Below are 21,314 nucleotides of genomic sequence, written 5' to 3'. Positions count from 1 at the left end.
GGCTAATAAGGATTTCCCTCAGTTCCTCCTCCTTACTAGACCCCCCGACCCCTTTTATAACCGGAAGGTTGTTCGTGTCCTCCTTCGTGAATACCGAACCAAAGTACTTGTTCAATTGGTCCGCCATTTCTTTGTTCCCCGTTATGACTTCCCCTGATTCTGACTGCAGGGGACCTACATTTGTCTTTACTAACCTTTTTCTCTTTACATATCTATAGAAACTTTTGCAATCCGTCTTAATGTTCCCTGCAAGCTTCTTCTCATACTCCATTTTCCCTGCCCTAATCAAACCCTTTGTCCTCCTCTGCTGAGTTCTAAATTTCTCCCAGTCCCCAGGTTCGCTGCTATTTCTGGCCAATTTGTATGCCACTTCCTTGGCTTTAATACTATCCCTGATTTCCCTTGATAGCCACGGTTGAGCCACCTTCCCTTTTTTATTTCTATGCCAGACAGGAATGTACAATTGTATCCAGTAGGTATCCAGAAATGGATTCAAGAACTGAATACCAGAGGAGAGGTGATAGCAGCTGCCATCGACATCAAGGCAGCATTTGACAGAGTATGGCACCAAGTACCTCTAGTAAATCAGAGGTGGGTGGGGATTAAAGGAAAAACCCTACATTAGTTGAAGTCATAGGAAAAACAAATGAAGATCATTGAGTGTTGGAGGTTAGTCATTGCAGCTCCAGCACATCGCCCATAAGAGTTACTCAGGGAAATGTCCTTGGCACACTCAATTTTCACTGTCATAAGGGCAGGAGTGAGGCTGTTTTCTGGTGGTAGTAGTGTTCAACTCCATTCATGATTCCTCTGATAATGAAGGAGCCTGTGCCAGCTTACAGCAGAACCGGAATAACATCCAGGCTTGGGCTGGCAAATGACAGATGATATTCGTGCCGTGTAACTGCCAGATAAGGAGATTGAGAACTTTCTATTTCGTTCAATGGCAGTACCTTCGCTGTGTTTCCTGGATGACCTCATTGACCAGAAGCTTAACTGGTCCATGGTTACAAGAGGCAGAGGTTAGGTACTCTGCAATGAGTAGGTTACCTCCTGATCTCTCCAAGCCACTCCGCCAGCTACAACATTCAAGTCAGGATTGTGATGTAATACTCATTGCTTCCCTGTTTGGGTGCAGCTGCAACAGCATCAAAGCTTGGCACCAGCCAGGATATAGTTGGCTTAGTGCCCCTGTGACCAGGCTCAATATCCACCTCTTCTGTCACCAGTGCACTGTGGCTGCAGTATGCATGAACCACAGGATGCATTGCAGCAATGCATCAAGGATATTTTGATGATACCTTAGACCCCAGTGTTCTCTACCTTCAACGAAGATGATCAACAATGTTGTGGGAATGACATTCCTCTGCTCCACTTCAAGTTACCATCATTATTACTGGGCCAATGTCCTGGAATTCCCTACCCAACACCATTGTGGGAGCACCATCGACACAAAGATTGGAGTGGTTCAAGGGGAAGGCCCACCATCATGATCTCTGGGCAACTAGGGTTGGAAAATAACTGTGGCACTGCCCATATTCCCAAGAGCAAAAACAGTGGGCCGAAAATTGCGGCCTTGCCGGGTGCATACGATGTGCGCATGCACCCGGCGAGACCTTGCAAAAGCCGATTCTCGGCGCACAATGTGCATGCGCCGAAAACCAGCTTTTCCGATTTTGTCAATTTCTTTTGACAGGTCCTACGCATCCCCGTAGAAATTACATCCGCGGGACAGACATTTGGGCTATTTGCCCAGCGAATGTCTTTCAAACTCTTATGCCTGGCAAAAGCAGGTGTATAGTCTATTTTTACCAGCAGAAGAGTTTTAAAACCTAGAAAAATTAAATTTAATACTTTTGATTTTTATATTAAAAACCCTGTCCATTAAGGTAAGTTTATTTTTAACCCTATTAAAACACACACAATTTTTTTTCCAAAAACCATTTTAAATATGTGAGGAGCTATTTTTATATATTGTGTTGTTTCTTGTTTTAGGGAGGTATTCTCATTGATCGTAATGGGACCTCGTAAAATCAAAGCTCCCATTATTATCAATGAGAATACTAGATAGTGATTGGTGGTCCAGGTCCACGTGATTCCAGGATTACGTATCTGGAAGACATGCCCATGTACACTGCGCAGCGAATGAAGGCCTCCGACCGGAATCGTACATTCCTCCAAGACCCAGGTATTTTTGTAGATTTTTTTCCCGGGTCGGAGGCGTTTGTCCGAAGGAAGTCTCCAACCATAATTTCCCCCCCCAATGTCTATTAGATATTTCAATCCTCTGGTCCATTAATTTCATAAACTGCAAGAGTAAATTCAACTGGCTAATCCTAATTTATTTGAGTTTGATCACATTACTCCATGAAATTTGCTGAAATTAGATTTCTAAAGCATACAAAGTAACTTTTTGTGCAAGCTTGGTTCAGTAGGGATGGGCAATAAATGCTGGCCTTGCCAGCCATGCCCACATCCCGTGAACGAAGTTTTAAAATGTTGTACTTTGAGTCAAAGGTTGTGGGTTTAAGCCTGACTGCAAGACCCGAGTGCACAATATTGGCTGACACTTCAGTGCAGTGCTTTGTTTGAGTGGCTGCCTTTTGAGATGTTAATTGCAGGCCATGTTCAAGTATATATCCATGTATCGGTCCTCAATGAGGCACTTACCTTGTATTTTCTACTTCCGAGCATCGTCCCATTAGCAAAGAGCCCATCCCGCAGCTCTCCAATTGCATTCTTAACCTGTTTGGCTTTAAAATATCAGGACTATGTTCAGCTGGACATCCAGATGGCACCATTTGGAATTCTTCATTCGACTAACGTCACCAAATCTGTTAATTGTTGATTTATTTCAGTTTGTGTTTACAGGATGTTGCTGTGTCCAATTTGGTTCCTGTATTTGCCTATGTAACAATGATTACACTTGAAGTATTTAATTGGTTCAGAAATACTTTGGTACATCCTGAAAATTTAACCGGCACTAATATAAATGCAAGTTTGTTCCTTTTCTAGAAGGTGAAATTAATTTTCCTCTTTTTATTTTCTGTGCTTATCCAGGAATGTTGAGTGTTGAAGAATAGAACACTTAGCAATTCCAGGCACTGGGGCCCAAATTTACCCATGAGTTGCACTGTTTTTTTTTTTGGTGTAACTTGATTTTTCTGGTGTATCTTTTCAGTTGCAAATATGGCCATTTAATTTGCACCAGTGTAAGTGAGTTAGTTAGGTTTTTTGTTAGGCCAGTTTTTTTTTTTCAAAAGAGGGCATTCCCAGCCACTTACACCATTTATGCCAATTTGGTCAGAAAAAAGTTGTATTAAACTAACTTCGGGCGACGTATGTGTCCACTTTTGTCCGCACAGAAAGATCTTGCTTACAGCTCAGGAATCGGTGCAAGTAACTACATTTAAAGAACCACCAAGCACCAAACAAAGCAGAAAAAGTAATAAGCAATTAATTAACAAATAAAATAGAAGGAACCCTGCCCCTAAAGCACCAAGACCAAAGTAATAAGCAATCAGTAAATAACACATTAAAAAAAAAATAGAAGTCCTGCCTTAGGAATGCAGCGAGCCGCCGATGAGGGAGCCCATTCGGCCAGGGCTAGGGACGGTGTGCTTCGGGCCCCTCCCACACAGCCTGCAGTGTGCGTTTGCAGCAACGGCCTGCCAGGAGCTGCTGCGCATGCGTGCAGACTCGAGTGCGCATGTGCAGTGGTTCCAGCACTCTCTTCAGTGCCGGACTGGCTCCACCCCCAATCCATTGGGTCACGTTGCGCCACAATCAAGGAGAGGCTGGGGAGCAGCCAGAATACGGACGTCTTTTTTTGGTGTGTTTGGAGGCGGACAAAAGTGGCGCACCTCTGGTGAGGACGCCAGAAAAACAGGTGAGGGAAATTCTAGCCCAAGGTGCCACCACATAGCACTTGGGTCAAATACGAAATAGCTAGCTACAGAGTCGAGCTCTCGCGACGACACCTCAACAGTGTATTGCCTCCAACCTCCGAAGAACATTTCTGTTTTCCATGTTGGCCAGCCCGGTAATCCGTCTGTGAGATTGCTTATTGGTGCCAAGTTATATCTAGTTTTGTGCTGTTGGCTAACATTTGCTATGAATTGGGTTCAGACTGGTAAAACATATTTCATGTGATGGGTTTTCATACCATATATTTGGACTGGGATTTGAACCAGGTTCAAGAGATAAAAGGGCAGTGTGGGAACTCATTGTAGCACTCGATCCCTCTGAGGACAATCTCTTGAAGACGTTTTCTGTCTTTTAAAAATTTTTTCTTCAAGCTATGCATTATCTGTAGCCAAGAGGGAATGTTTCCAGACCTTCTTACATGCTGTGCAATTGGCTACTGTAACATATGTGACAGTAGTTGAGCGGATTTGGCAAACAGAGCACTAACAACGAAGTTGCACGTAAAATTTTGTTGTACAACTGGTTCTTTTTTTGCACTGTATCAGATAGTGAGTTCTGATTTTTAAAATGGCTTGAATTGTGCGAGCTTATTCTTTTGAAATAAAGGTGGTTATCATATTTGAATTGCAGTGTGCATGTTTTTAGGTAAAGGCTCTAACCAGGTTTTTGTGATTGTAGGAATTGAGTTATACACAAACCAACCTATTAAAGTAGGTTGACAATTTAGTCTATTTTTGAGCTGTTAGAAAAACAAGGCAATACATTCGGACACCACTTTATAGTTTTGAGATGGAAAAGACCAACTCGAAGTATATTTCTACAAATTTTGGCACAATGCTTTGTAAACCTGCAAAGGTCACTAAGAATGATTTTGAAAAAAATATTTGGTTTCCAAAATTCCAATATTTTTTTTCCCTGTTCGAGTGAGCCAATTAAGTTTGTGGTTTTGGAAGTAACTTGTGATTTACTATCTGGTGAGTTTTTGTTTGAAAAGATAGACTCCATATAGAAAAGGTACTAATTATAACATTTGCTGATTAAACATCTCTTCCTTTCCCACCAGTGCAAAATAATTTGAAAATAAACTTTCCCTAAATAGTTCATTATCTGGGAAGTAAGTAGAGGGCACAGTGTTGAGGTGCCACATTGTCTCAGATCCACTAAAGGTAAAAAAAAAAACATTTTTATAAGGTGTTCAACTTCAAAATAGTTATAAAAGTCACCAAATCTTAAAATTCATCAAAAAAGCATTGTACAGGTATCTGAGAATTTAATACTGTCCTCTGGTGGCCACATTTGGATATTGCTACCTTTTGTGGATAGATATCAGTCAGGTTTTCAAGTAATTTTACCAGGTAGTTTGATAAGTGACCTAGTCTCTTTAACAGTGCTGTAAAAACCTTGCCTTTGAAGTAAAAACCTTGCCTTTCCAAAAGACTCAAAAAAAACAATTTGCTGGTTAGAATGCAGGGTTGAATTGTTGATTAAGTTTGCTGTCTGACATCAGTCTGCAATTCACTTAATAGTTGCACTGTAATGTATCTCTGACTCTTCTAGCATTTGAAATTAATGCAAAGTTGTTTCTTCAATATTGAAAGTAACAATTTTATAGTGTGTTAACTTGGATATTGTCAGAACAATTGATATAAAAAAAAGATTTTTAAAAATCATGAATGTAATGCCTTTTCACCTACTCATGTCTCGTATTGAAGTTGCTGTGCGAGCAATATCTCTTATTGGTTGAATATATTTTGTCTGTGGTCAAAGGTCGTGACCCCGAGCAAGTGTCAATGTTCTTTTGCATTAAATTGTTTCATTGGGGACCTGTTAATGCAATACTGTTACCTATCTCTTTCCTACACCTACTTCCATTAGAATTTAAGAAAAATAACTATATAAAGAAATTGTGGAATGTTACCTAATTTTTGTTTTTAAATTGTTTGAGTTTCTCAATTTATTTCTTATTCCTGTTTCTTTTTTCCCCAACACTGCCCTATGAGTTTATTATTGGGTGTAAAAAGGTGAGCTGTAGTCTCTCCCAAAAGCTCATACTCTCATCTGCTATAATCCTCCTGCCTGATATATTTAAAGTGTGTGATATTTGTTCTTCAAACCATTAGAATAGCCCTATAGAAAAAGGGAGATCCCAAACCAGCAGGTTTTATTTTGCAGTTGTTAAAATTTCATGCATAGACAGCTACAGGTTGAACCTCCCTTATCCGGGACTCTTTTATCTGGCACCACCCCTCGTCTGGCACCATTCCCGACCACTGGGTGGCGCATGCGCAGAACTCCAACATGGACAATGTGAAAAAAATTATCAGGTTAAAAACGCTTAAAGGGAGCTATTCAAAAACACCTTAAAAATAAAGAGCACAAGCAGGTTTTCCTTGGAGTTAATTGAATGAATAGGAGCAGGAAGTAGGCAAGTAATTACAGAGCTTGCAATTAGAGTATACATTATGGTGTATGGTTGGGTGCATCACTTACCAAGTAAAGCTGAATCTCATGCAAAATGTCGTGTACTAAAACTAAGGATCAATTATAGTTCTCTCTTTCCCTTTGAAAGTCTTTGTTCTCCCTGGGAGATGAGAAGGTTGTGGTGCAGCAAATTGAACAAGGGAATGACTGACATTCAAAGATCTCTGTACTGCACTGCCAGCCAGCCCCAGCCCCAATCAGGCCCGATATCCCCGACCCCACGATCCACCGTGCACGCCCCGCGACCCCACGATCTCTCCACTGCACCGCCCGCAGGCCCCCAGCCCACCTTGCCCCCCCCCCCCACCCTCCAACAGAGAACCGACATATACAAATTTCAGATAACTTCATAATTGCAAGGATGAAACTAGGAGCTGCTGAGCTTGGGGGCTGGCGGGCAGTGCGGCACAGAGATCGCGGGTGGGGTGGTGGTGGATCACGGGGTCAGCGACATCAGTATCGGAACTGGCAGGCAGCGCAGCACAAAGATCATGGGCGCGGGGTAGCGGTGGATCGTGGGGTTAGGGACATCAGTATTGGGGCTGGTTGGCTGGGACTGGGGGCTGGCTGAAAAGGTTCCCTTAATAACTAGTGGAGCAAAGCTTCTGAGATCCAAAAGTTTTTATTTTTCCTTATTTATCCAATATTTACAGTAAATAAACTGCATATTCAATTGAGACAGAAACAGCTACCTGGATACTTTTGTGAGGACAAAATATTTAAAATGCCACGTTATTAAATGGTTGGGCCTGGCTTCAGACAGCAAATCAAAGAGAAAGTACAAGTATTTCTCTCTCTATTGAAGGTTTTAGAAAACAGTACATAGAAACATAGAAACATAGAAAATAGGTGCAGGAGCAGGCCATTCAGCCCTTCTAGCCTGCACCGCCATTCAATGAGTTCATGGCTGAACATGAAACTTCAGTACCCCCTTCATGCTTTCTCGCCATACCCCTTGATCCCCCGAGTAGTAAGGACTTCATCTAACTCCTTTTTGAATATATTTAGTGAATTGGCCTCAACTACTTTCTGTGGTAGAGAATTCCACAGGTTCACCACTCTCTGGGTGAAGAAGTTTCTCCTCATCTCGGTCCTAAATGGCTTACCCCTTATCCTTAGACTGTGACCCCTGGTTCTGGACTTCCCCAACATTGGGAACATTCTTCCTGCATCCAACCTGTCCAAACCCGTCAGAATTTTAAACGTTTCTATGAGGTCCCCTCTCACTCTTCTGAACTCCAGTGAATACAAGCCCAGTTGATCCAGTCTTTCTTGATAGGCCAGTCCCACCATCCCGGGAATCAGTCTGGTGAATCTTCGCTGCACTCCCTCAATAGCAAGAACGTCCTTCTTCAAGTTAGGAGACCAAAACTGTACACAATACTCCAGGTGTGGCCTCACCAAGGCCCTATACAACTGTAGCAACACCTCCCTGCCCCTGTACTCAAATCCCCTCGCTATGAAGGCCAACATGCCATTTGCTTTCTTAACCGCCTGCTGTACCTGCATGCCAACCTTCAATGACTGATGTACCATGACACCCAGGTCTCGCTGCACCTTCCCCCTTCCTAATCTGTCACCATTCAGATAATAGTCTGTCTCTCTGTTTTTACCACCAAAGTGGATAACCTCACATTTATCCACATTATACTTCATCTGCCACGCATTTGCCCACTCACCTAACCTATCCAAGTCACTCTGCAGCCTCATAGCATCCTCCTCGCAGCTCACACTGCCACCCAACTTAGTGTCATCCGCAAATTTGGAGATACTGCATTTAATCTCCTCGTCTAAATCATTAATGTACAATGTAAACAGCTGGGGCCCCAGCACAGAACCTTGCGGTACCCCACTAGTCACTGCCTGCCATTCTGAAAAGTACCCATTTACTCCTACTCTTTGCTTCCTGTCTGACAACCAGTTCTCAATCCACGTAAGCACACTACCCCCAATCCCATGTGCTTTAACTTTGCACATTAATCTCCTGTGTGGGACCTTGTCGAAAGCCTTCTGAAAGTCCAAATATACCACATCAACTGGTTCTCCTTTGTCCACTTTACTGGAAACATCCTCACAAAATTCCAGAAGATTTGTCAAGCATGATCTCCCTTTCACAAATCCATGCTGACTTGGACCTATCATGTCACCATTTTCCAAATGCGCTGCTATGACATCCTTAATAATTGATTTCATCATTTTACCCACTACTGAGGTCAGGCTGACCGGTCTATAATTCCCTGCTTTCTCTCTCCCTCCTTTTTTAAAAAGTGGGGTTACATTGGCTACCCTCCACTCGATAGGAACTGATCCAGAGTCTATGGAATGTTGGAAAATGACTGTCAATGCATCCGCTATTTCCAAGGCCACCTCCTTAAGTACTGTGGGATGCAGTCCATCAGGCCCTGGGGATTTATTGGCCTTCAATCCCATCAATTTCCCCAACACAATTTCCCGACTAATAAAGATTTCCCTCAGTTCCTCCTCTTTACTAGACCCTCTGACCCCTTTTATATCCGGAAGGTTGTTGGTGTCCTCCTTAGTGAATACTGAACCAAAGTACTTGTTCAATTGGTCTGCCATTTCTTTGTTCCCCGTTATGACTTCCCCTGATTCTGACTGCAGGGGACCTACGTTTGTCTTTACTAACCTTTTTCTCTTTACATACCTATAGAAACTTTTGCAATCCGTCTTAATGTTCCCTGCAAGCTTCTTCTCGTACTCCATTTTCCCTGCCCTAATCAAACCCTTTGTCCTCCTCTGCTGAGTTCTAAATTTCTCCCAGTCCCCAGGTTCGCTGCTATTTCTGGCCAATTTGTATGCCACTTCCTTGGCTTTAATACTATCCCTGATTTCCCTAGATAGCCACGGTTGAGCCACCTTCCCTTTTTTATTTTTACGCCAGACAGGAATGTACAATTGTTGTAGTTCATCCATGCGGTCTCTAAATGTCTGCCATTGCCCATCCACAGTCAACCCCTTAAGTATCATTCGCCAATCTATCTTAGCCAATTCACGCCTCATACCTTCAAAGTTACCCTTCTTTAAGTTCTGGACCATGGTCTCTGAATTAACTGTTTCATTCTCCATCCTAATGCAGAATTCCACATATTATGGTCACTCTTCCCCAAGGGGCCTCGCACAATGAGATTGTTAATTAATCCTCTCTCATTACACAACACCCAGTCTAAGATGGCCTCCCCCCTAGTTGGTTCCTCGACATATTGGTCTAGAAAACCATCCCTTATGCACTCCAGGAAATCCTCCTCCACCGTATTGCTTCCAGTTTGGCTAGCCCAATCTATGTGCATATTAAAGTCACAGGTATTTATTTTTTTATTGAAGGTTTTATGGTGGGTTTGAAATCAAAGTAAAATGACTGGGGGCTGGCTGCCAGCTGTAAAAACGGTTTGCATAACTTTGCTCCCCTTAGAACACATGACTTCTCGATGTCCGGCAAAATCCCTTATCCGGCAAAGGGCCGGTCCTGAGGGTGCTGGATAAAGAAGGTTCAACCTGTAAAGCACTGCTGCAAAGTTTATTTTTCCAAGCTAGTTTTGAAACTGCCTGGGTTTCATAAAATGCTTAAAGGATTTAGTGGTGACTGTGTATTTATGCATACTAGGGATAAACGGATGATATGAACTATATGATTCAGTTTGACTGAACTCAAACTTGAAGTATTCAAGCAGTTGCATGCCACTTGTGTATTGGCAAATCGGGTAGTGGAAATACATTTTATTAAAACTGAAGGGTATAATCTGATATCAGTGACATTATTATTTTTAAAGTCTGTCCTTGAGATTACACTGGGGTATGAGTTTTGGAATGCTAACAAGTTTGTTTAATTTCTGTCTCCACTATTTTGGGCTCAATTTTCCCGCGTCATTTGCGTCATTTTTGGTGCACTTTTTTTTTTCTGCCGTAATTATTTAATTCAAAGTTTCGCCCTGGAATGTGCGCTAGTGTAACTGCTTTAGTTACGATTTTTCTATGTTAGTTTTTTTTGATCCCATGGGGCATTCCCTCATGTCTGCGCCAGTTTTCAGCATTTTTCACAGTTTGCCCCAAATATTTTTTATCCCAGGTCGGCGTATCTGGCCACTCCCAAAAAACCTTCTGGTGACTAACAGAAAGCAGCGCACATTGAAAAATTGGTGCTGAAAGACGCCATTGTTTTTCATTGAAGCTTTTGGAGGGAGTCTCTAACACTTGAAATATTCATCATAACTGTTCAACTTTTTTTTATCTTTCAACGGAGTACATGGAAGTTTCTTGGATTTCTGAAGTTTTCATTTTTTTACTCACGCCAGCACCGAACGTCTTCAAGCAGGGCTGGAAGGAGGTCGTGCCGTCGGAATCGGCCCCGAGCCCAGACACGGGCTTGGGGCTCAGATGGAAAACAAGCCCGGGGGGAGGGTGGCGATCGGAAGGCTTCTGCACTGAGCCAGGGGAGGGAGATGCCAATCGGAAGGCTGCTGCACTCGGCACAAGACTGCCATGAGTTTGGTTGCGGGGAGGTGGGGCAGGAGTAGTTACAAGACCTGGGTGTGGTCCATCCATACACCTGGGCAGGACCGGAACCAATGTCCTAGGGGGGAGTGTTTGCTGGTGCTGTTGGGGAGGAGTTAAACTAACATGGCAGGGAGATGGAGGGAAATAAAATGGAGGCAGAAGCAAAAGATAGAAAGGAGAATGGTAAAAGTGGAGGGCAGAGAAACCCAAGGCAAAAAACAAAAAGGGCCACATCACAGCAAAATTCTAAAGGGGCAAGGTGTGTTAAAAAGACAAGCCTGAAGGCTCTGTGCCTCAATGCGAGGAGTATTCGGAATAAGGTGGATGAATTAACTGCACAGATAGCAGTTAACGGATATGATGTAATTGGCATCACGGAGACATGGCTCCAGGGTGACGAAGGCTGGGAACTGAACATCCAGGGGTATTCTGGAAGGCTAGGCAGAGAGGAAAAGGAGGCGGGGTGGCGTTGCTGGTTAAAGAGGAAATTAATGCAATAGTAAGGAGGGACAGTAGCCTGGATGATGTGGAATTGGTATGGGTGGAGCTGCGGAATACCAAAGGGCAGAAAACGCCAGTGGGAGTTGTGTGCAGACCACCAAACGGTAGTAGTGAGGTTGGGGACAGCATCAAACAAGAAATAAGGCTGCGTGCAATAAAGGTACAGCAGTTATCATGGGCGACTTTAATCTACATATTGATTGGGCTAACCAAAATGGTAGTAATGCGGTGGAGGAGGATTTCCTGAAGTGTATTAGGGATGGTTTTCTTGGCCAATATGTCGAGGAACCAATTAGAGAGCTGGCCATCCTAGACTGGATGATGTGTAATGAGAAGGGACTAATTAGCAATCTTGTTGTGCGAGGCCCCTTGGGGAAGAGTGACCATAATATGGTGGAATTCTGCATTAGGATGGAGAATGAAACAGTTAATTCAGAGACCATGGTCCAGAACTTAAAGAAGGGTAACTTTGAAGGTATGAGGCGTGAATTGGCTAAGATAGATTGGCGAATGATACTTAAGGGGTTGACTGTTGATGGGCAATGGCAGACATTTAGAGACCGCATGGATGAACTACAACAATTGTGACAGTTAATTTGGAAACTAGGGTCCTGAACTGAAGGAAAGATAACTTCGACGGTATGAGTTGTGAATTGGCTGGAATAGACTGGCAAAGGATACTTAAAGGGTTGACGGTGGATAAGCAATGGAAAACATTTAAAGATCACATGGATGAACTTCAGCAATTGTACATCCCTGTCTGGAGTAAAAATAAAACTGGGAAGATGCCTCAACCGTGGCTGACAAGGCAAATAAAGGATAGTGTTAAAACCAAGGAAAAGGCATATAAATTGGCTAGAAAAAGTAACAAACCTGAGGACTGGGAGAAATTTAGAATTCAACAGAGGAGGACGAAGGGTTTAATTAAGAGGGGGAAAATAGAGTATGAGAGGAGCTTGCAGGGAACAGAAACACTGACTGCAAAAGCTTCTATAAATATGTGAAGAGAAAAAGATTAGTGAAGACAAATGTAGGTTCCTTGCAGTTGGATTCAGGTGAATTTATAATGGGGAACAAAGAAATGGCAGACCAATTGAACAAATACTTTGGTTCTGTCTTCACGAAGGAAGACACTAATAACCTTCCGAATGTACTTGGGGGCATTGGGTCTAGTGATAAGGAGGAACTGAGGGATATGCTTATTCGGTGGGAAATTGTGTTAGGGAAATTGATGGGATTAAAGGCTGATAAATCGCTGGGGCCTGATAGTCTGCATCCCAGAGTATTTAAGGAAGTGGCCCTTGATATAGTGGATGCATTGGTGATCATTTTCCAACAGTCTATCGACTCTGGGTCAGTTCCTATGGACTGGAGGGTAGCTAATATAACACCACTTTTTAAAAAAGGAGGGAGAGAGAAAACAGATAATTATACAACGGTTAACTTGACATCAGTACTGGGGAAAATGTTGGAATCAATCATTAAGGATGAAATAGCAGTGCATTTGGAAAGCAGTGACAGGATCAGTCCAAGTCAGCATGGATTTATGAAAGGGAAATCATGCTTGACGAATCTTCTGGAATTTTTTGAGGATGTAACTAGCAGAGTGGACAAGGGAGAATCAGTGGATGTGGTGTATTTGGACTTTCAAAAGGCTTTTGATAAGGTCCCGCACAAGAGATTAGTGTGCAAAGTCAAAGCGCATGGTATTGGGAGTAATGTACTGACGTGGATAGAGAACTGGTTGGCAGACAGAAAGCAGAGAGTCGGGATAAACGGGTCCTTTTCAGAATGGCAGGCAATGACTGGTGGAGTGCCAGAGGGCTCAGTGCTGGGACCCCAGCTCTTTACCATATCCATTAATGATTTGGATGAAGGAATTGCGTGTAATATCTCCACGTTTGCAGATGACACTCAACTGGGTGGAGGTGTGAGCTGTGAGAGGGACGCTAAGAGGTTGCAGGGTGACTTGGACAGGTTAGGTGAGTGGGCAAATACATGGCAATGCAGTATAATGTGGATAAATGTGAGGTTATTCATTTTGGGGGCAAAAACACAAAGGCAAAATATTATCTGAATGGCGGCAGATTAGGAAAAGGGAGGTGCAACGAGACCTGGGTGTCATGGTTCATCATTCATTGAAGGTTGGCATGCAGGTACAACAGGCGGTGAAGAAGGCAAATGGTATGTTGGCCTTCATAGCAAGGGGATTTGAGTATAGGAGCAGGGAGGTCTTACAGGGCCTTGGTGAGGCCTCACCTGGAATATTGTGTTCAGTTTTGGTCGTCTAATCTGAGGAAGGACATTCTTGCTATTGAAGGAGTGCAGCGAAGGTTCACCAGACTGATTCCAAGGATGGCTGGACTGTCATATGAGGAGAGACTGGATCAACTGGGCCTTTATTCACTGGAGTTTAGAAGGATGAGAGGGGATCTCATAGAAACTTCTAAGATTCTGGCTGGACTGGACAGGTTAGATGCGGGAAGAATGTTCCCGATGTTGGGGAGATCCAGAACCAGGGGACATAATCTTAGGATAAGGGGTAGGCCATTTAGGACTGAGATGAGGAGAAACTTCTTCACTCAGAGAGTTGTTAACTTGTGGAATTCCCTGCAGCGGAGAGTTGTTGTTGTCAGCTCATTGGATATATTCAAGAAGGAGTTCGATATGGCTCTTATGGCTAAAGGGATCAAGGGGTATGGAGAGAAAGCAGGAAAGGGGTAATGAGGGAATGATCAGCCGTGATCTTATTGAATGGCGGTGCAGGCTTGAAGGGCCGAATGGCCTACTCCTGCACCTATTTTCTATGTTTCTATACAGACCTTGGGGGAGAGAGAATAAAGAACCTGTCCTGCCTGCCTTAAAGCCGTTTCGAGCTTTTTCTAAAGGTGAAGTTTAACTATGGGGCAATACTGACAGTGCTATACCTTGTGCGAGCCGTCTGCATGATGGTGCCACTTAGCACCATCAATTATCTCCTACTTAGCACCATCATGCAGATGGCATTGTCACTATTGCCCCCATAGTTAAACTTTACCTTTGCAAAAAGCTCAACGGCAGGAAGACAGGCAGAATAGGTCATCGCATGAGGAACCTCCGAGCCCATAGGGTGCTAGGCAGGAGACCCATTTCTTATATGTTGAGACAGGCGTTCGTACCTGCACCTGAGTGATGCAGACTGTGTTAGAAGGCTACATTTCCGCAAAGAAGTTGTAACTGAGATCTGTGAGTTGGTGAAAGCAAACCTGCAACCTAGAAGCGTCAGGAGGACCGCTTTGTCAGTTGAAGTGAAAGTTACAGCTGCACTTTCTATGCATCTGGATCATTCCAGGCTGCAACTGGGGATGTGTGCGCCATCTCAACATGCAACACATGTCTGCATTCGGCAGGTGACAGCTGCAGTATATGCACGGAGGAATGACTACATAAAGTTCCCCATGATCACCCAGGCAATGCGTGATAGGGCTGTGGGCTTCTCCATGATTGCTGGCTTTCCAAAGGTACAGTGCTGCCTTATGAGCACCTTTTTTGCAGGATTCCGAGATGTACAGGAACAGACAAGGCTTCCACTCCATTAATATGCAGCTCGTGTGTGACGATATGCATCGCATCATGTCAGTCGATGCAAGATACCACGGGAGCACCCATGATGCGTTCATTTGACGCAAGAACGCTATATCTGCCATGTTTCAGCAGCAGCCTTAAGAACAGAGCTGGTTACTGGGAGACTAAGTATAGGGCCTCGCCACCTGGCTCATGACGCCCCTATGCATAAACCGGACGGAAGCTGACCAGGAATACAACATGTCGCACGTTGCAGTTTAATAGAGGACCATTGGCAACTTGGAGCAGTGTTTCCGATGCCTGGAGAATTCCGGAAGATGCTTGCTGTACTCCCCTGAGATTGTCGGTCAGTTCACTGTTGTGTGCTGCATGCTGCATAACTTAACCATCATGAGGCAGCAGCAGCTGCGGTGGGAGTGGTTGATGATGATGATGATGATGTTGAGAAAGATGCAGATGATGAACAGGAGGACAAGGAAGCCATGCAAGTACCTGAACCCGAAGCACGATTGGTGAGGAGGGCAGGCCATCGTGTCCCTTTTAATGATTGCTCGAGCCTTGTGCCAGCAGCTCATCCGTGAATGCTTTGCTGCCTGAAGGCTCAGCGACAACTATTCCACACAGACCATGTTTACTGTTTGGACCTGTTCTGTAATGTTGTGTTGATCGAAATGATTCAGATTTGATAAATATATTTTATTCAAAAGTTTAACAAACTGTTATTTGTACTTAACTTAACTTTAAAATAAAATTATTCTTGTATCAAACTTTAAAGTTTTCAATTACGATCACTTACGAACTTTTAAACTTGTAAATTTACATAAATTACAAAAATATTTTAATTTAAGAACAGTTACAACAGTAACAATAATAACAGCAGCAGCAAAGAAAGGTGCACCCATCTCTCCTCCACCTTATTCTAAAACCGCCCACCGTGCTTGTTCTTGGTGACTGCTCCACCCCTGCCCGCAGGCAGTGACTGTGTTTCTGGGGTTGGTGCAAAGCTGAGAATCTTGGGTAGTGTGCACCTGTTGAGGGGAGCCGGGGCGGGTGGGGGGCGGGGCGGCAATGTGGAGGGCCCAGTTTAGGGCTCTTCAGAGGCTGGTGTGGGGATTGGAGTGGGAGTAGCAGTTGATTCTGTCAATGGCCGTGTTCCCTTATTGCAACAGCTAACTTCAACATGCAGTCCCTCATGTGCCCTGACCGTGTCTCAATGACCTGCAACATTCCCTCCCTTGTGTTGAGCAAAACTGTATCAACTACCTGTGACATTCCCTCCTTCATGTTCAGTGATGGTGTTTGATTTTTACAATGCTCTCACACAGCACTCCTTCTCACACATCTGACTCTTTAAAAATGGCCGATTGCCAACCCGGAGCTGCACTGCGCATGCACGTCCATTGAAATAACGTTTAAAAACGTCACACTTTTTGTCACTCATGCGCACAAGGGGCAGCATCGTTTTTTGGGCGTGGACAGCAGGCTCCACTCCCTGAGGCGACTGGACACTCTGCGCGGCGCCAAATTTGAATGAGACATCGGGGAAACTTTGGCAAAATATTTTTGGCCAAGAAAAACGGGCATAACTCTGGCAATACGCCAGAAATGGGGCTTGGGCAAAATTGAGCCCATTGTGTGGAGGCATTCATTAATTTTATTTATAACTGGTTAACCACCACCACTAAAATAGTGGAAAGAGGAATTTCAGATTGATGTTGGTATCTGCTAACATAATTTCAGGACCTCAGGGTTTAATGCAAGTTCAATGATTTACAGTAGTTCAAAGCCTGGACTTGCACCTTAGTGTTCCTAAGAGGGCCTCACTCATTCTTTGGTTCTCTGCCATTCACAGAAGGAGTTGCAAAGTTCTGTAGTTTTAGCTGTAGTATGTCAATTTGATTTTTTTTTGTGACCTTGGATGAATACTGAAATAGTGGTTCCTGTGCAAATGTTTTTGTAAAATTATTTGTATTGAAATAGTACTGTAGCTTGTTTTGCTTCAAAGACTGATCTGGTTTCATAAACCAAGATAATGTTTCAATTTACTGCTATTGTCAACCTGATGAAAAGACAAGTTTTGTGTTCAGTTTGGATTATTCTAATGTTCAAGAGTCCACCCTTGGGGCAATCATGGTTTTATTTGCAGATGCAGAGCTGTAATGTAAATTGGTTAGAATGTAAATATATTTTGATGGGAAGAGAGCTGTGCTGAATCATAGTCACTGCTGAACTGTACCTTTTAAGAATAATTCCAGCAAATAGTGATCTTAGTCTTTCTTTGGCTGTTTAGTTTGCACTGAGCTTTGAAACCCAGCTTTAGAAGTTAATGCAATAATGAGCAAGAAGGTATGTGGTATCGACCAAGTAAATGCAACATAATACGTCATTTTTAGTTGACTTATTTGCATACCTTTTAAAAATGGGGCAAAATCCTTAAAATGTTCATGGATATGGAGAATAAGGAAATATTAAGTGTTTCTAGTAATTTTTGATTTGTTTAAAATTTTTAAGATAAAATATGTTCCTCTCCTGAGAAGCTTGTAACTGGAAAAGCTTGAATCCATTTGACACTTAGTTTACACACTGAAATAAAAGACCTATTTGAACTCGAGATACTAAAATGTTGAAAACCACATACCATCTGGTGAATTATTGGAATTAGATTACAATTTAAATATTTTTTTGTTGTGTTCAATTCTGATTAAATGGAAAATCAGCTGACAGTTATTCCTTTCTTTGTGTCGATTGGGTTGATCCTCATGCTGTGAACTTGTGGGATTTCACACTATACTGTTCATTGTAATCTAATGTACATATGAATCAGAACATGTTGACTAGGATGATTTAAGTTATTAGCAACTACTAGTTAATCTATGTTACTACTTTGGTATTGCTTCATTGACCAATGGAGGGAAGGAAGTTAAAAATGTCTAGGGTTATAATCAAAAGTACTAGTGAATAAACATTAAACTTTCACAGACTATGCATAGTGGAACCATATTGCTATAACTGAATTATTCTATTGCACGATAGACATTACAAGAAGCGTTGCCAGGGCAGAATGCGGAAACATGTTGGCGATCTTTGCTTGCAAGCAGGCATGTTGCAAGATGCTCTTGTGCATTACCATATGGCTGTAGAACTTCTTCGATCTGTGAATGACTTTCTGTGGTTGGGAGGTGAGTTTCTTGGTGTAATCGGACTGAATTAATCAATGTTGTAATTTGCAAATAATTATGTGTAAAATGAGCCCTCGTTAGTTTGTGTTGTGTTTGGAGCTCAGACTAAGATTTCAAGGTATGGTAATAGTGGCTTTTTAAAAAAAAAAACTGATTTTGAAACATGGAGAAAAATTGGCCATTGATTTTAACATACAATAAACTTTTGTTTGTTTTACTAAGGACATTGAACTGTTTGCCAGTAATCATCATTTTTGTGAATACTTTTACCACTGAAATGTGGAAATAAGCTGAAAGTAAACAGGTGATAGCAGGCTGGAAATAATGGTGTTATTAAAAAAGGGCATCTTACAAAGTTTGAGGAAGCTTAATGTAAATATCACTCCAGTGTTCATCAAAGGTTGATGGTGGATTGGCTGAAGAGATGCAGATTATTTCACATTCTCCATCAAAGTTCATTGGAATTGGCTAACATCTCAGTGCATTGGCTGGGTTTGTTTTCTTTGGAACAGAGGAGACTCATGGGAAACCTTATTGAGTTGTATAAAATTATGAGGGGCCTCGATAGAGTGGATAGGAAGAACCTATTTCCCACAGCAGAGGGCTCAACAACCAGGGGACATAGATTTTAAGTAATTGGTAGGAGGTTTTGAGGGGAAATTTCTTCACCCAGAGAGTGGTGGGAGTCTGGAACTCATTGCCTGAAAGGGTGATAGAGGCAGAAACCCTCACCACATATAGGCCCCAAGTTTCCACACGATAAAAAACGGGCGCCCCTCCGAGCTGGGCGCCCGTTTTTCGCGCCGGAAAAAAAACGCATGATTCTGGAGCGCCCTGCAGCTCCATGTCTGCTTGGCGCGGCGCCCAGGGGGGGCGGAGCCTACCACTTGCGCCAATTTTGTAAGTGGGAGAGGGCGGATACCATTCAAATTAGTTTTTTTCCTGCCGGCAACCCTGCGCGTGCGCGTTGGAGCGTTCGCGCACGCGCAGTGAGAAGGAAACATTGGCACGCGGCCATTTTTGTAGTTCTTTGTAGCTGTTTAATTTTTGAACATTTTTTAATAAAAGCACATTGCCCTTCCATGATCAGCACTGAGGCTTCTTGCAGCAGTGAGAAGGCTGCAGGAAGCCTCAAAGTTGAGGCAGCCGTTTGCCGACGGCCTCCCCCCCTCCCCCGCACTCCCGCCGTCGGGAATGGCTGCTCAACTTGTGAGGCTTCCTGCAGCCTTCTCACTGTCTCCTTCCCCCCACCCGCCGTCGGGAACGGCTGCCTCCCCCCCCCCCTCTGCTGCGTTCGGTCGGGCCCGCACTCCCTCCCTCCCCCCCAGCTGCGGTCGGTCGGGCCCGCCCTCCCTCCCTCCCCCCCCCCCCCCCCCCCCCCCCCCGCCCGCCGTCGGGAACGGCTGCCTCCTCCCCCCTTGCCGTCGGGAACGAACGGCTGCCTCCTCCCCCACCCCCTCCCCCCGCGGGAACGAACGGCTGCCTCAACTTGTGAGGCTTCCTGCAGCATTCTCCCTGGCTGAAGCACTTTCACACAGGTAGGAAGATGGTTTATTTAATCTTTTCTTTGCTTATAAATTTTTATTCAGGTTGGATTTATTTGTATAATATTTGTATAAGTATAAATAAGGATTTATTGTAGAATTTAATGACTTCCCTTCCCCCAATCCCCCCCCCCACCTCGTTCCGGACGCCTAATTTGTAACCTGCGCCTGATTTTTTAATGTGTAGACAAGGTTTTTTCAGTTCTACAAAAATCTTCACTTGCTCCATTCTAAGTTAGTTTGGAGTACGTTTTCACTGTGGAAACTTTGAAATCAGGCGTCAGTGGCCGGACGCGCCCCCTTTTGAAGAAAAAATTCTGTTCCAAAGTGAAACTGTTCTAACTGACTAGAACTGCAGAAAAAAAAATGTGGAGAATTGCGATTTCTAAGATAGTCCGTTCTCCACCAGTTGCTCCTAAAAATCAGGCGCAAATCATGTGGAAACTTGGGGCCATTACTCCTAGTCAAGTCACCTGGTAGGGCGGCGGTGGGAGCAGATGATCAGTACGGACCAGGATATACCAGGTCTGAGCCAAGGCTGCCAATGTTGTCCATAGTCTGGTTAGGGCAGAACTTCTGTTTGCCATCTCAAACATGGCCACTGAAGTCGGGAGGTGGGGCCAGGGGAAGAAATTCTCAGAGTATTTCCTTGGCCCTAGCTTTCCTACCACTGAGCACCCTTGATGCTAGGATGAACCTGGCATTATGCTTGGAGTTGGAATTGGGACTTGGATCTTTTAATAAAACCTGTTATTCTGTCTGTGGGATCGGCACTGGTTAGCCACTAGTCCAGAAGCCAGTGATACTGGAATGTTTATCTTCCAGCTGAAATATAAATTCCAGTGGCACCAGCTCCTGCATTAATGGCTAACCAACGGCAATATTCTCTTTGCCCACTCCCTCTTCCCAGCAGGCACCCATGACATTCACACAGTTGTGCAGGTGCCTGCCATTGCTGTTAATGAGTTGAGCGTTCCCTGACCCAAGATACCCAGGGACCAAGAATGGAGGTTACTAATGCTCGTTCCTCCACTGGCAGCATAGATCCATGGAAATTCTGGACCTTTATCTTGTACAATGCTTGTGAAGCTAAATTTACATAATTTCAAAATATCCTTTTGTTTTCTAGTGAGCCAAATTTGCTCCATATTCTACAGCTATATCGTCCATCTGCAATATTATGTCTATAGTTCTTTATAGTGCTTAATATGCTTTGTGTTGGAGGTAAATGGCATCAAGATGCATTGTTCCATGTGTTTAAGTTTTGTAGTGTATTCTCAAACTAAGTGAGACTTCTTTTTTGCTCAGCTGCACTGGAGGGTTTGTGCTCATCTTCTGTTATCTACCATTATCCAAGTGGCACTGGGTCAAAACCTGCGATTCGCAGAGCTTATAGTGTGTGTTTACCATCTGAGGCTAGCAAGCGACATCGACATGGTAAGTAAGCAGTATTTTATAGTTTACACATTTGTTTCTTTCTGGAAATTAATTGATCGTCATTTATGATACACGTGTAATGCTGGCAATCTTTTTATACATAAAGCACGTGCATGAATACTGACGAGTTCCAATCCATTCCTATTATTTTATTCTGATGATTTTAAGA

At 43.5% G+C, this 21,314-nt stretch overlaps 1 protein-coding gene across 7 annotated transcripts in view; it reads left to right on the top strand.

The window, feature by feature from the left end:
- trappc9 (trafficking protein particle complex subunit 9) overlaps nucleotides 1-21,314 on the top strand; it is a 1,402,808-nt gene that overhangs the window by 85,010 nt on the left and 1,296,484 nt on the right. For all 7 annotated transcript variants that reach the window (XR_011595734.1, XM_070892854.1, XM_070892846.1 and 4 more), the window contains 2 exons: nucleotides 18,019-18,164; nucleotides 21,017-21,145. Coding sequence is in view for 6 of the 7 variants with exons in the window: in XM_070892854.1 (XP_070748955.1) it covers nucleotides 18,019-18,164; nucleotides 21,017-21,145 (275 nt within the window). In the remaining variant the exon portion in view is untranslated. The remainder of the gene's footprint in view (nucleotides 1-18,018; nucleotides 18,165-21,016; nucleotides 21,146-21,314) is intronic.

Source organism: Pristiophorus japonicus, chromosome 1 (assembly GCF_044704955.1).
Source record: "Pristiophorus japonicus isolate sPriJap1 chromosome 1, sPriJap1.hap1, whole genome shotgun sequence".
Classification (NCBI taxonomy): Eukaryota; Metazoa; Chordata; class Chondrichthyes; family Pristiophoridae; genus Pristiophorus; species Pristiophorus japonicus.
Note: the sequence above shows the minus strand (reverse complement) of the source record. Positions and strands in the feature narration are given on the sequence as shown.